At 36.8% G+C, this 13,434-nt stretch overlaps 1 protein-coding gene across 1 annotated transcript; it reads left to right on the top strand.

Annotated features, from left to right (window-relative positions):
• Positions 1-3,751: 3,751 nt before the first annotated feature.
• On the top strand, positions 3,752-5,945 carry LOC122000092 (50S ribosomal protein L24-like). The gene is made up of 5 exons (XM_042554635.1): positions 3,752-3,948; positions 4,032-4,127; positions 4,989-5,092; positions 5,185-5,321; positions 5,593-5,945. The coding sequence occupies exons 1-5, from the start codon at positions 3,889-3,891 to the stop codon at positions 5,673-5,675; spliced, it is 480 nt and encodes a 159-aa protein (XP_042410569.1). The 5' UTR covers positions 3,752-3,888; the 3' UTR covers positions 5,676-5,945.
• The last annotated feature ends 7,489 nt before the right edge of the window (positions 5,946-13,434 follow it).

Raw genomic sequence — 13,434 nt, 5'->3', positions numbered from 1 at the left:
AGATTAATCCACTGGTAATGTCCTTATCTACCAAAAACAAGAGAAGAAACATGACAAGTATCATCCAAATTAAACCCATCATTCTTTTTCCCCAATCTAACCAACTGGAATGAGGTACATGGCAGAAAACATGAATTCCCAATCTTCTTTCTTTAGGGTTCATGGCAGTAAGCATAAAAAACAAAACCCCTCAAACTTGCTTCGAAATCCAAAAGAAAACAAGAATCCGAAAGCCATGAAAACGAATCAAAGCTCGAAACAACTCCTACTGCAGGTGAGAAGCAACTCACCTCGCTGTTCTTGGACTTACAACCGAGAAGAAGGAGGCTTCTAGGGCTTCGGATATATGCTTCCTCGACGATCTCTTGGTATCTTCTTGCTCTCCTCGACGAGAGGATCACAAAGGTATGAAGAACTCACGGAGAAGGGTGCTCGCCGGCCGCCGGAGACGAAGCCCTAGCTTCGTCTCTGTTTTCGCCCGAGAGGAAAAAACGCCATCACGAGAGGAGGAGAGGAGAAGATTTTGTCACGGGGAAAACCTAAGTTCTCTTCTTATAACTTTAATATTCTGTTAACTAACTATTGCTTAAATACAACTTGATTCGGGTTTTATTAACAAACCCGCGGCTGGTCTGTTGGTTGGCTGCATTCTGCTTCGGGCGCGACTCGCGTGTTCGAATCCCAGCTGCAACCATTTTATTTCCTATTATTCTCTGTTTCCTAACTACTGCTTAAATAGAATTTTTCTCCTTCTATAATAACAAATGACTGCTAGCACAATTGGTTAACCCAGTTTTAACCAAAATCCCAGGTCGCAGCTTCGATTCCTCATCCGCGCACTTTTATTTTTCAATTTATTTAAACATTCCTAAATACTGCTTATATATATTTCGCTCCATATAAGGTTAACAAAAATCGTGTAGCTCAGCTGGTTGGGCCGATTTTTGCTTGGGCCGAGGAGCTGGGTTCGAACCCCAGCTTCTACAAACTTTATTTATTTATTTATTTTTTTTTTATTTTTAAAACTTCTTCCTCTGGGTAAAAATACCAAACGAACTCCAAAAATTACATAAAAATACTCTAAAAATTCCTAAAAATCTCTAGAATATTTTAAAAGCATTTCCAGATTTTTATAAGGACTTTTAGAACTTCAAATAGTGAAATTTTGGGATGTTACATATCCACACGAACAAATCGGTGGAGGAGAAACTTTAGAGTGTGCTAGCACTCTATGAAGTTTCGGCCAAAGGTGGAGGAGAGGGAGAAGTGGATGAGAGGTGGAAGAAGATGGAGTTACAAAACAAAAATTGAAACTCCACAAGCACTAAAAGTAGCCGACCACTTTTTCATGAGGGGTTATATACTCCATGGAATTTCAAGAGTCAAAAACTCTTGATCTCCCTCATGAGGTGGCACACACATGTGCTAGCCTTGATGATGTGGCACATCACCATTAGCCACTTAATGCCAACTCACCAATGAGGTGGCAAATGGTCAAGTCAAACTTGACCCTTCATCTTCCTCTCAAGTCAAGTCAAACTTGACCACTTCTCTCCCTTGGTTGATCTAATCTAACCATTGATTCAAGTCAATTTTAATTTAATGAATCCCTATTCATTGAATTAAATTGATTCAATGCATCTAAGTCCAAATTAGACTCATTTAATACATGAACCAAATTGAGTTCAACTCAATTAGCCGAATTTGGATTACTCTCAATCCAATTTGGTTCATCACATGAACCTAATCCTTTAGGTTCATCAAATGAACCTAATCTCCATCTAATTGTCCTTTGTGTGTGATCCTATAGGTTCTTGTAACGTTGACAATGCTCCTAAACCTATTTAGAAGCATAAATAATGAGCGGTATCTAGCAACACATCATTACTACCCAAGTTACAAGAATGTTGAGATCCAACATCACCTTGTGACTACTAATTGTGACTCTTCACAATATATGACATTGTCCTTCTATCCTAGATATCTAGATTGATCAATATAAGGTATAGACCGTGTCATCCTCTAATCAATCTAAATCTTGAACTCCAAGTAGACTCACTCGATTAAATAAGCTCAATATCTTATATTGACTCATTTGGGCATGACCATGCACTTAGTGGTCTCACTCTATCAAGAATATCGATGTCTCTCCCATCATATAGGAGGGATAGATCCCATCTACATCACTCACATCCCTCCGCATAATTTGTTACATACTCAGTAATCGCCTTTATAGTCCACCCAGTTACGGGTGACGTTTGACGAAGCCAAAGTATGTAACTCCTTATGTAGGGAACCATAGTGACTTCAGGTCCTAGGACTAGTAGTCATACTAATAGCCACATGAGAAAGTATATGACACTCATATAACGATCCATGATACTTTCTCATGGTGGGTCATTCAGTATACATTCTCCAATGCATATCCATGTATCAACTTAATTTCTCTATATCCATGACTTGTGAGATTAAGTTATCTAGTTGACCTACATGCTAGTCTCGTCGCATTAACATTGTCCCTGAATGTTAATACTTGACTAGGAATGATTAAGAGTAGTATTCCCTATATCATCTCACTATCGGTTCAACTAACCGATTGATATAGGTAAGAACCCTCTACTCACGGACGCTATTATACTTAGTTATTTGACACAAATACAAGTAAGTATAATAACCAAAACAAATGCCTTTATTTATATATACAAGAATATGATACAATGAGTCCATACAACAATCATCAAATGATTGGCTCTAGGGCTCTAACTAACACAGAGAGCCCTATGACAAAAGGTATCCTTAATTTATAAATAATTCCCTTGAAATTAGAATCAATCACTACAAGAAATTTTAGATTTAACCACACCTAATAGACAACAGTTTTTCGAGAAACTGTTGTCTTTTTGCCATTTAACAACGGTTTTATTGAAAACCGTTGTTGTTCACCATAATTTTTTTTAAATGACAACAGTTTTTAAAAAACTGTTGTCTAATATATGTCAAAGACAACAATTTTTAAAAACTTTTGTCTAATGTATGTCAAAGACAACGGTTTTAAAAAACTGTTGTCTTTTAGTGTTGCTTATGTGATAATATACAACAGTTTTATTAAACTGTTGTCTATTGAATGTTGTTGAATCATAAAAACACAACAGTTTTTTTAACTTCATAAAAAAAACCTAAAACCCACTCCAACTCCTCCTTCGCTACTCCTCCGCGAATTTTTAAAACCAAGGTTTCTTATTTTTCCCTTACTTTCCCTTCTCCACCGAATTCCTTAATCCCGAGCCCTCACTCCCGCAAGACCGCCGAACCCCTTTCTTCATCGCCGACTTCTTCCCCTAAGCCTCACCTCGCGACGCCGCCCTCTCCATCCTCCCTTCCCTCTCGCGAGTTCCTGGGTGTTGCCGGCCTCTCCTCACGCCAACATCAGAGATGAGCCCCAGTCGCCGGTCTCCTCTCTTCCTTGTGTGCGAGCAGGCGATCTTCTTCTTTCCTTCATGCGGACAACACAGCAGCGATCCTTCTCCCTCGCTCGAGCACTGCGGACCACAACCGTCGATCCTCTTCTCTCCGAGCCGTGCCTTAACTGGTCAGGCAAGTATACTTCCATGTGATGGTATGAGATCTGTGAGGTGATGATTAGGTTGTTAGGAGGAGTCTAATTTCTTGTTGGTGATGCCCAATTTGTGGATTGAGTCGCGATTGGATCTTTTGCCGTGATGCTCTCCGAGTCGTCCCTCTCTTCGCGATCTCCTGCCGCGATCCTCTCCCTCTCCTCGCCATCTCCTGCCGCGAGCCCTAGCAGAGGTCGGCGCGAGCCATCTCCTGCACCTAAACCTTAGGTGGGAAAAGGTTTAAACAGGCAGAGCCCAGTCAACACAAGGAAGGATGGGGTGGAAGGCAGCTGAGAAGTTATTCAGGCACTGGAAGATCCTCAGAGGCGACAACGTAATCTTCAATTCTTTCTTTTTCACGTATCATTGTTTACCTTGGTTGAAGTTATGATTTTATCTTTTGCTAATGTTTTGTAGGTCATGATCATAAGAGGCAAGGATAAGGGTGAGACAGGTATCATCAAACGTGTCATTAGATCTCAGAACAGAGTCATTGTTGAAGGGAAAAATTTGGTCTGTTCTCTGACTTTATACACCACTTATTTTGCTAAATTGAAGTGATTTTTGCCTAAAATATTCCATATATGGACTGTATTGGTGCAGTAGTTAGATCATGAATCTAAGACCAATCACCTCATCAGGGCTGTATCAAGCATTGAATCAACGCACTGGTTGTTAAATTGAAGTGTTTGTTATTTATTTAGTTGAGATCAGTTGTCAGAGATTACATTAATCTACTGAAAAATCTATATGAGATGTTGAATCGGTACACATTTCTTCAGAAATTTAGAAGTTCTTCATGATTCAGCTAAACTGACATTTTATTCTACTTTTCATTCATTCCGCATAGGTTGTTGATAGTTGAAGTTTCTATCTAGAACAATCTGGAGTTCTGCATAATCATTTTATACTTTATAATGATTTAGTGAAGTGGAAAAGTGAAATATGGTATTCTCTTGTTTGTATTAGTTTTTCCAAATCGTGCATTGGTCTCCATAATTTGACATAATCATCTGAAGGCTTGTTCAAGGTTATTGCTTGTACTTTTCATACAGGAGTAGGATTCATTTCCCATATGGCTTCCATAATTTCCATATCAATTTACATTTCCATTTGAAAGTTTGTTTCTTGTTAACATGTTATTTACACTATTCTAAAAGCTATTAATATTCTAAGGCCACCTTTGAGAATTAACAAGCTACATAGCCTAGTGTAATCTTCAGCGTGTTTTACCTTTCCAGTGCTATTGTGTACAAGTAATGTTATTTATGATCATCATAGTTCCATGTGGTAGTATGATGGGTTCACGAATTTTGATCTTTCGTACTAGTACCCTTTGCTATCTGTTATCAGATTGTGTTGTTCTCATTTCAGGTGAAGAAACACATCAAACAAGGGCAAGGACATGAGGGTGGAATCTTTTCAATTGAAGCCCCCCTTCATGTTTCCAATGTCCAGGTTCTTGACCCAGTTACTGGGTACAATCTCTTCAACATTGCCTCATCAGCTTGATTTTGTGTTAAATTCCCTAATTTGGTTACTCTTTATAAGTAAAATTGTTATCGTGCAGGAAGCCATGTAAGACCGGGTATAAATATCTGGAAGACAGAACTAAAGTACGGGTCTCTAGAGGACTTGCTGCATCTGGAGCTGTAATTCCTCGTCCTGAAATACTAAAAGAAAGGCGAAAACCAAGACCTAGCTTTGGTACATTCAGTTTTACTTGATTGCTAAAGTTGCTTTCTTAAATTCAGTTGTTTATTACCCATTGGTTGCGTTAATCGATTGTCATATCAATTGAGAGGAATAAAACATTGAATTGTTATTTTATATTTATATGACAACTATAAAACCCTACGGAACTCAAATACCTAATGTGGAGCTAGACCCACGTACCTGATGTCTGCCCATATCCATAGCTTTTGCAGCTGTTTGTAATGGATCTGAATTATTATCATACTTCAACTATCTTATGCAGTTGGTCCCAAGGATACACCAGTTGAACTAGTACTCGAAAAGACATACGATGCTAAAGCTGGAATTGGCATGCCTGATCTCTAGAAGTCCTCGATAAGGGAAAATCATTCTCTCATCTGCATTATCATCGAGGAAGTTCAGATCGTGCTTAATTTGGCGACATATGTTTCTTGTTCAAATATGCACCATGACTTTGATTTGTTTAGGTTCAACTCTTGCATGATAAATGTCAACGCTATTACTTAATTTTGCTAGCACAGCTGTGCTGTTAGAATTTCACGACTAAGTGATGCCTATTGAAACACTTTCAAGTGTAAACTGAAATCGTGTTGCATTACTTGTTCTCGATGAACACTTGACTATGGTTAATCTCATTGACTATGGTTAATGACTGAGTAATAGAATTTCACGCTATTACTACTCTTTGAGTTTTTGTAAAACTGAAATTTCCAAGAGATCCATTTTTTATGCCATTTACTCCTGGGAAATGACTTAACTTGCAATCATATGCTATTTACCTTAGGGAAAAGATAATGACCCTGTTTCTGTGAAAGGAGAAGAAAAGAGAAGCTAGGAGGGAGGAGAAACCAGAAAAGGCTGCAGTTTAGAAGATGCACAGGCTGTTTAGAAGATGCACAGGTAGAGAAGACGTGCTCCAACAAAACATGATATTTTGGACTTTGTATATATGTGTGATATATATAAACTTTTGGCTGTGTAAACTTTTGTGATGTTTGAATGTTGATGTTAGGATGATGATGTTTGGTACTTTAATGAAATTTGCATTGTAAATATTGATTATGTAGGTTTTTTATCAATGAAATTTGCACTGGATGATGATGTTTTTATTGTCAAAATGTTGTATATTGTACCTATAGACATCAGTTTAAATATGTCAAACTGTTGTCAATGGAGTTAAAAGACAACAGTGACAAACTGATGTTAATTAACATTGTTCGCTAAAAAGATAATGGTTTTTATCCGTTGTCAAACCGATGTAATTGGCAAAAAAGACAATGGTTTTTAGTCGTTATCGTATACAGTTCAAAACTGTTGTTGAAGAGCCTACGCATACGCTCAAAGACAACAGTGAAAAACTGTTGTCTTTGAAGGAAAAGACAACAGTTTTTCACCGTTGCAAAAATGTTGTCTTTGCCTTCAAAGACAACGGTTAAAAACTGTTGTCTTTGGGTACCCCTTTTAACAACACGGCCTTTAACAACAGTTCAAAATGGGCTACGACAACGGTGAAAAACCGTTGTTGTAAGTCTTTTTTCTTGTAGTGAATTCTCTATAAGGGAAGTTATTTAGAGTTTGAGGAGTTTTTTTCCAAATTAATGTTAGGAATTGACTTGCATAATCTTGCGATTGTATGACCGGGGGCCTTGTGACAGAGGGTATCCCTTTAACCGGACTTTCTAGAGTTACTTCTTTACTTAATGACATTAGAACTTGGATAAACTCTCCTGTGCAATCATTGTGGGGGTTATGCCAGACTTTAGTTAGAATCCCTACAAGAATGTAAGCATGAAGTTAGGTAGATGAACAATGCATAGAGACATCAACTAACATTATAATGAAACCAAAATCCTAGATTCATCCCCAAATCCAACTTCATCTTTTCTCACTTGTGCTCTCTCTCTCTCCTCTCTTCTTAAGCGTTTGTGACCAAACCATCTTTTGATTATCCAGATATTTCACTATGAGAAATCAAATAGTGCTTAATCAACAGTCCCTGTGGGATTGATATTTTTATTACTTGAAGACAACCGTGCACTTACGGATTCTATAGTAAGTTTTTAGGCATTGACCTAAACCAATAAGTTCTTAAGGGGCGGGTCATACTTATGAGGCGAATACCAAGTAAATCTTGGAGTTATGCATGTGGCTTCAATTAGTTTAAGTCAAGGTTTCCATTGTACATTCAAATGATAAGGATGAGATCAAGAAGTGATCATAACTATTCACCTCATAGCTCACATGGGCCATAACGAATGGTTCAGAGCAAGGTCTCGATTCATCGGACTAACCACTAGAAGAAGAAGAAAGCTAGAGGAAGAAGAAGAATGCGTGATTTTGAGCTCTTTGATAGCAACAATTAATCAAACTTACCTAGGATGAAGCCAACACCAAAGGGCAATCAAATTTTTAGATGGATCCTTGGAATTGACTTCGATATGACATTCGAGTTTTGCCTCCTTTTGGATTAGGAAGTTTTGATCATTTGAAATCAAGATTGAGTATTTCTTAATAATGGATATAGAAAAATTGTTTACTTTAATGGAAGAATTTAAAGCTCCTAAAGACAAAAAGGGAAATCACTTTGGCAGAGTAAATGGATTGAGGAACAAATCAAGAGCTTCGAGGCTCACGATAAGGTAACCAAGATTTTGACTAATTTGGTTTCGAATGACATATTGTGCAAGATAGGTAAATACAAGGATGCAAGTGAGCTATGGAGTAAGTTGATCAACCACAATGAAGATTTGACTTCAGCACAAAATGAATATGAGTCTGAGGAGGAAGACTCATTATCTCAAGAATAAGTGAACTTAGAGATTGAGAGGTGCTTAACATTCAAAGAGCATGATGAAGAAACCTCAACCTCAAGGAATGAGGGGGAGAGGTTTTCGACATCGGAATGAGAAGAAGCCTCGATATTCAGAACCAATGAAGAAGAATCATGTGCCACCCCTATGATTAAAGAAGGTATAACAAACTCAATTCATAATGATAAAAATCATATAATATACTTTGAGTGTAGGGAGAAAGGGCACTATAAGAGAAAATGTCCAAAATTTGTCAAGAAAAAAGTTGAAATGACACCCAAAGTAAAGGAGAAATCAAAAGAGGTCATCCCCATGATATGAAAGGACAATGAACACATTGTGTACTTCTCATTTAATCAACAAGAACATTATCAAAATCAATATCCAACGAGAAGGAATCGAAGTAAGAACAAAGGAGGGGTTTTAAATCAAGGAAGAGTGCCTAACATATCATTTAGTGATTCAATTCCCTTGTGTAATGATAGAAAGTATGAGAGACTTAAATTTTATGAATTTAATACTCATTATCATGAAATAGAAGGCATGATAAATCCATATAAAATTTTAGGTTATATCATGTTAGAACAATCTTACCTAAGGATAGGAAGGTAGAAAATAATCTAGGGTAAAAACAACCCTGCTAATCAATTAGTTTCAGCTAAAAATTTATTACAACTCGTCTAAATCGATTAGCGCCCCCTATCAATCGATTACAGCATGCCCCAATCAAGTGACAACAGTGCCTAATTGATTGGAGCTTTTGATTTCTAAATTTAATTTTAGACCCAAGTTTACAAACTCATAAATAATTCTATGATATTTGAAAAGTGATGAAATTTCTTATAGACATTATTTATGTCATATACTATCAAGGAAAAATATATTTCTATGAATATAGATCCCATTTTTAAAGAATGATATAAAATTAGAAACCAATGAAAACTTTACTATTTCACTTAAACTTTATATCTAACTAATCATGGTGATTCTTATCAACAAATAGACTTTACCAAGATTTTTCAAAATGTTTTTAAAATTATTTTAAAAATAATTTCTAACCATGATCTTTGGGGTTAAATGCACATGACTTACACATTAGCTTTCCCCATGATTGGATTTCACATAATTGTTTATTTTGATGAAACTAAAAGTCAATTAGATATACTAAATCAACATCTTGAGTCTTGTTCATCCTCCTAACATCTTACTTATATCTAATGTGTCTTAATACACACACAAGTCAACTCTATAGTATTTGCGAGATGTAAAATATGTTTTTATCTAAATTAAGGGATCATACATCTCTGTTTAGGTATTTTAACTTTGATCATCCTACCCAAAATATCAATTTATGTAATTATCCTTAATAACAAGAAATTTAAAATAATACATGATAATGATTATGACATATATCAAATGAATATTTTTTAAAGAAAAATTATCATAGGTAAATGATGTATATATAATATGACATATAATATTTTTTTATAACAATAAGAATGCAAAGTATGATGTCATGACATGTAATAGGAGGGCACACAAAACATTGCAATTATAGAACAAAGAAATTTCCTAGATTTTTTTATCTAAGTATCATCAACTAATATCTAAGTTAAAAAAAGTCTAAGTTTCCCTCATCCCTTAGAAAATGTTAAAGTTTCAACTTGGCATTCCTTTGAATTCTATCATATTTAAGCCAATTTAATCAAGCTCAATACCTCAAAAATTTGATTGACACACTTTTACTCTTCAAGAGTAAAACCTCAACTTATCATTTTTTTTAAGGTGTCACAATACCTTGAAAATACCCTAAGGTGCCAGCTTTTAATATGGTTGGGTTAACCACCCTTCCAATTAGAGTTGACACACTCTAAACTCATTTAGTTTATAGAGAACACACTCTTAAGAACCCAAAATCTATTGATGCTCCTTGAGTGTTTTAGGTACTCACAAGGGATAACTTCCCTAGAAACCTTCATAATGACTTTCCTAGGTTTCTTAGAAGCCTTAGTTACACTAGTCTTCTCAAAGTCAACTCTAGGGATAGCTTGTCTTATAACATTGACTTGACTTCTAGACCTATGATTAGTTTCATAGTTATATGGAACTCTATAATATGAGGACACTTTATCCTTAGACTTGGATTTATACCCCAAACCCTTCTTGTCCATAAATGACCCTTGTTTTCCTAAACATAGGTTTTGTTTCTTGGACCCTTTGATATTATTTATCATTTTCTCTAAGGTCATCTCCAGTTTCTCAAGTCTTGATCTCAAGACATTATTTTCTATCATTAAATTATCAAATTTAGATTTTTCATGATTTCTTTGAGTATTTATCCTTTTAAGCATATATCTAACATTCTTAGTATTCTTGCCTAAATTTTTTCTCACCTTCCTATTCTTAGGTAGGGTTGTCCTAGCATGATATGCCCTCTATTTTTTCTTAGAAGTATCAAGCTTCCTATTCTCATGATAAATATCACCAAAATAATAATAATTATTTCTAACATGTTGGTGTAGGGAGCACCAGACGATCAAACCTGTGTTTTAATTATGAAAAAAGAGTTTAAAGTTAAGTTATCTTGTGATCTAACAAGTGTGACTGAGTTTGTAGAAAAGTCCTAAGTGATCTTAGGCAAAGGAAAAGTCCTAATTGATGGTAGGTAGGTGGAAAGTCCTAACTGCGGTTAGGTAATGAAATCCTGGTCTGGGGACTAGGAAAGTCTTTGTCGGGTCAAGGACTTTGGATAAAATCCTAGAGTCGAGGATTCAAGGTGAAAATCTTGGGGGGTCATGAACACTAGGTGGAAGACTGGACAGGTCATGGAGCGGGCGTCCATCTTGAAGTCTCAAATGCTGAGAAAAAGTTCAGTTGGTTTGGAGGACCAGTTTGGCAAAAGGTGAACTCTCTTGAGAGGAGTAGGTGAGGACCCGTTCCCTAAAGAGAAAACAGTAGACGTCGGTCTGACTTAGAGTTTCAGTGAAACTCAAATTTAGGATTGGACATTTCAGAGGCTATCAAAGTTATTTTTTATATACTATTTGCTTGTTATTCTAACCCTATTTTACAGGAAGACTAACATTTTGTAGGTTCAAATTTTGCCTTGTTCGGTCAATTGAACGTTTGGATCAGTTGACTGAACCCCCAAATAAAAGGATCAGATTTCAGGTGACAATGAGGTTTTGACCGAGGGATCGGTTGATCGAATAGGGAGGTTTAGTTGACCGAACGATGGATAAATAGTGAGTTAATTAGATTAGATAAGCTGGGGATCCTCGACAGATTAGTAAATCGAATGACAGGATCAGTCGATCGAACGAAAACTTTATCCAAAGTAGTAGCATTTAAACTTGAAGCTAGGTAGATTCAAAAGGTTCGGCCGACTGAAAGGCTGGATCGGTAGATTGATCAGCGTTGAATCAAACACTAATCCTGAGATTAGTGGATCTGGATTATGTCCAACTTAGCTATAAAAAGATGCCTCAGCCAGTGCTTTGGGACATCAATAGAGAACAACTTTTGCTCTTGCACGCTACTCTAGAATAATTCGACAATGCCCAAATGGTGCTATGATAATCGACGAATACCTACTAATTCTATTATTGTCGGTAACTTATTTTAGTGCAATACCTTATACTTCATCTCTATACTTGAATTTACAGATTGATAGTGGATTGTCCAAAGTAAACACTCAATGAGTGTGGGCCTTGGAGTAGTAGTCACAGGCTCCGAACCAAGTAAAACCAACTTGTGTCATTGTTTTTGTTTATTTTTTTATTTCCGCTGCACGAACTCTTACGCTTATGTTTTCTGAAAAGTGTAAAAAAGCCATAAGTTCTATTTACCCCCTCTATCACTTTCAATCCTACATAACATACTTTTTTTATCATGATATGAATAAGTACCATTTACTAATGGTACCTTAGTTTTTCTCTTGGAAGTGTTGATCCCGGTGCGGCTTGTAAGAGGGGGGGGGGTGAATTACCTTGAAATTACAAATATACCCTTTTATGATCTTTCAACTTGAGTTAGACAAAACACTTAATTAATAAATTGCATAAAATAACAAATAAGGTTACTAGATTTACTTGGTTTGCAATCAGGGATGTTTCTAATCCAAGATAAGTGAAGCGCACTATCGAAACTCCTTATTCGATCAAGATCGGAGGCAAAGAAGCCCCGTACAATGATTAACTGCTCAGAAAATGAAAACAAAAATTAGAAGTTCATATAGAAGTGTTGTATCTGAATAGGAGAACAAGCTCTCTGATGTGCGTAGATTATATACATTTACTTAGCATGTTTTGACACACATTCACATATTTTACACATGCTTTGTCTATGCACTTTCATACTTGTCTTACTTTCAACATAATTACTCTTCTTTGTTTGGAGATATGCTCCTGTGTATTTTCTATTTATAGGAGTCGAATTTAGAGAGGAAATGATGTTCATGATCGATCCAGTCAACAAGCAAAGGAAGAAAGCACTCGTCATGTTAGCCACACGACCATGCCAAAGAAGCAAGGGGGAAAATGACTTTGGTCATGTGGTGAAGACAACTTGTGTAGCTTCACCAGATGAGGAGCATGACATAGTCGTGTGGATCCACACGACCGTGTCACCCGAGCAGCATATCCAGAACAAGGTCGTGCAACACTTCCAGAGAGAAAGCAAGTCTAGGCCGTGTGTGCTACATGGCCGTGTAAGATTTCTAGAGGCCAAGATTGGCTAGGCCATGTGTGCCACACGATCGTGTAAGCCATCCAGAGATAAAGCAGGATACGACTGTGTGAAGGCCACATGACCGAGTAACCCTAGTCGAGAGCATAATGGGTGAGGCCGTATGAAGGCCACACGGCCATGGACGGGCCGTGTGATGCCCGTGCCCTTCTCTATATAAGGGGGTTTCTTCCTCTTTCAAAAGGGAGGAGGCTCTCCCTTTGGGGGGATCCAATTTGGGGCTATTCTTCACCTTCTCCATCCTTGATACGATGATCTAAGACCATCTCCATCTCCAAATCGACTCCAAAAGCTAAGGATTGGTTTCGAAGATCACTCATCGTCTCTAGATAAGCATTTCTATTCTCTCTTTTCAATTGGGATTGAATTATTTGTAATCTCCTTGTCTTCAGATTTCTATCTTTGCATTATGGAGTAGATTCATTATTCTAGTATTAAGGGAGTATTTGTGGTGTGATTGAATGTAAGATTTCATGGATATGCTAATTCCCTATCTAGATGATTTTGGTATATTTTGTATTTATTTGATCTTGTGTAGATTCTTGTAT

This window comes from Zingiber officinale, chromosome 7A (assembly GCF_018446385.1).
Source record: "Zingiber officinale cultivar Zhangliang chromosome 7A, Zo_v1.1, whole genome shotgun sequence".
In the NCBI taxonomy this organism is placed as follows: Eukaryota; Viridiplantae; Streptophyta; class Magnoliopsida; order Zingiberales; family Zingiberaceae; genus Zingiber; species Zingiber officinale.
This window is presented reverse-complemented; position numbering and strand designations above follow the sequence as displayed.

What these genes read in the sequence shown, in the direction of transcription:
- LOC122000092 (XM_042554635.1), top strand. Translation starts at nt 3,889, where the DNA reads ATGGGGTGGAAGGCAGCTGAGAAGTTATTCAGGCACTGGAAGATCCTC. An exon ending in AGATCCTCAGAGGCGACAAC is followed by an intron (nt 3,949 to 4,031) that starts GTAATCTTCAAT and finishes AATGTTTTGTAG; the next exon opens with GTCATGATCATAAGAGGCAA. An exon ending in TTGTTGAAGGGAAAAATTTG is followed by an intron (nt 4,128 to 4,988) that starts GTCTGTTCTCTG and finishes TTCTCATTTCAG; the next exon opens with GTGAAGAAACACATCAAACA.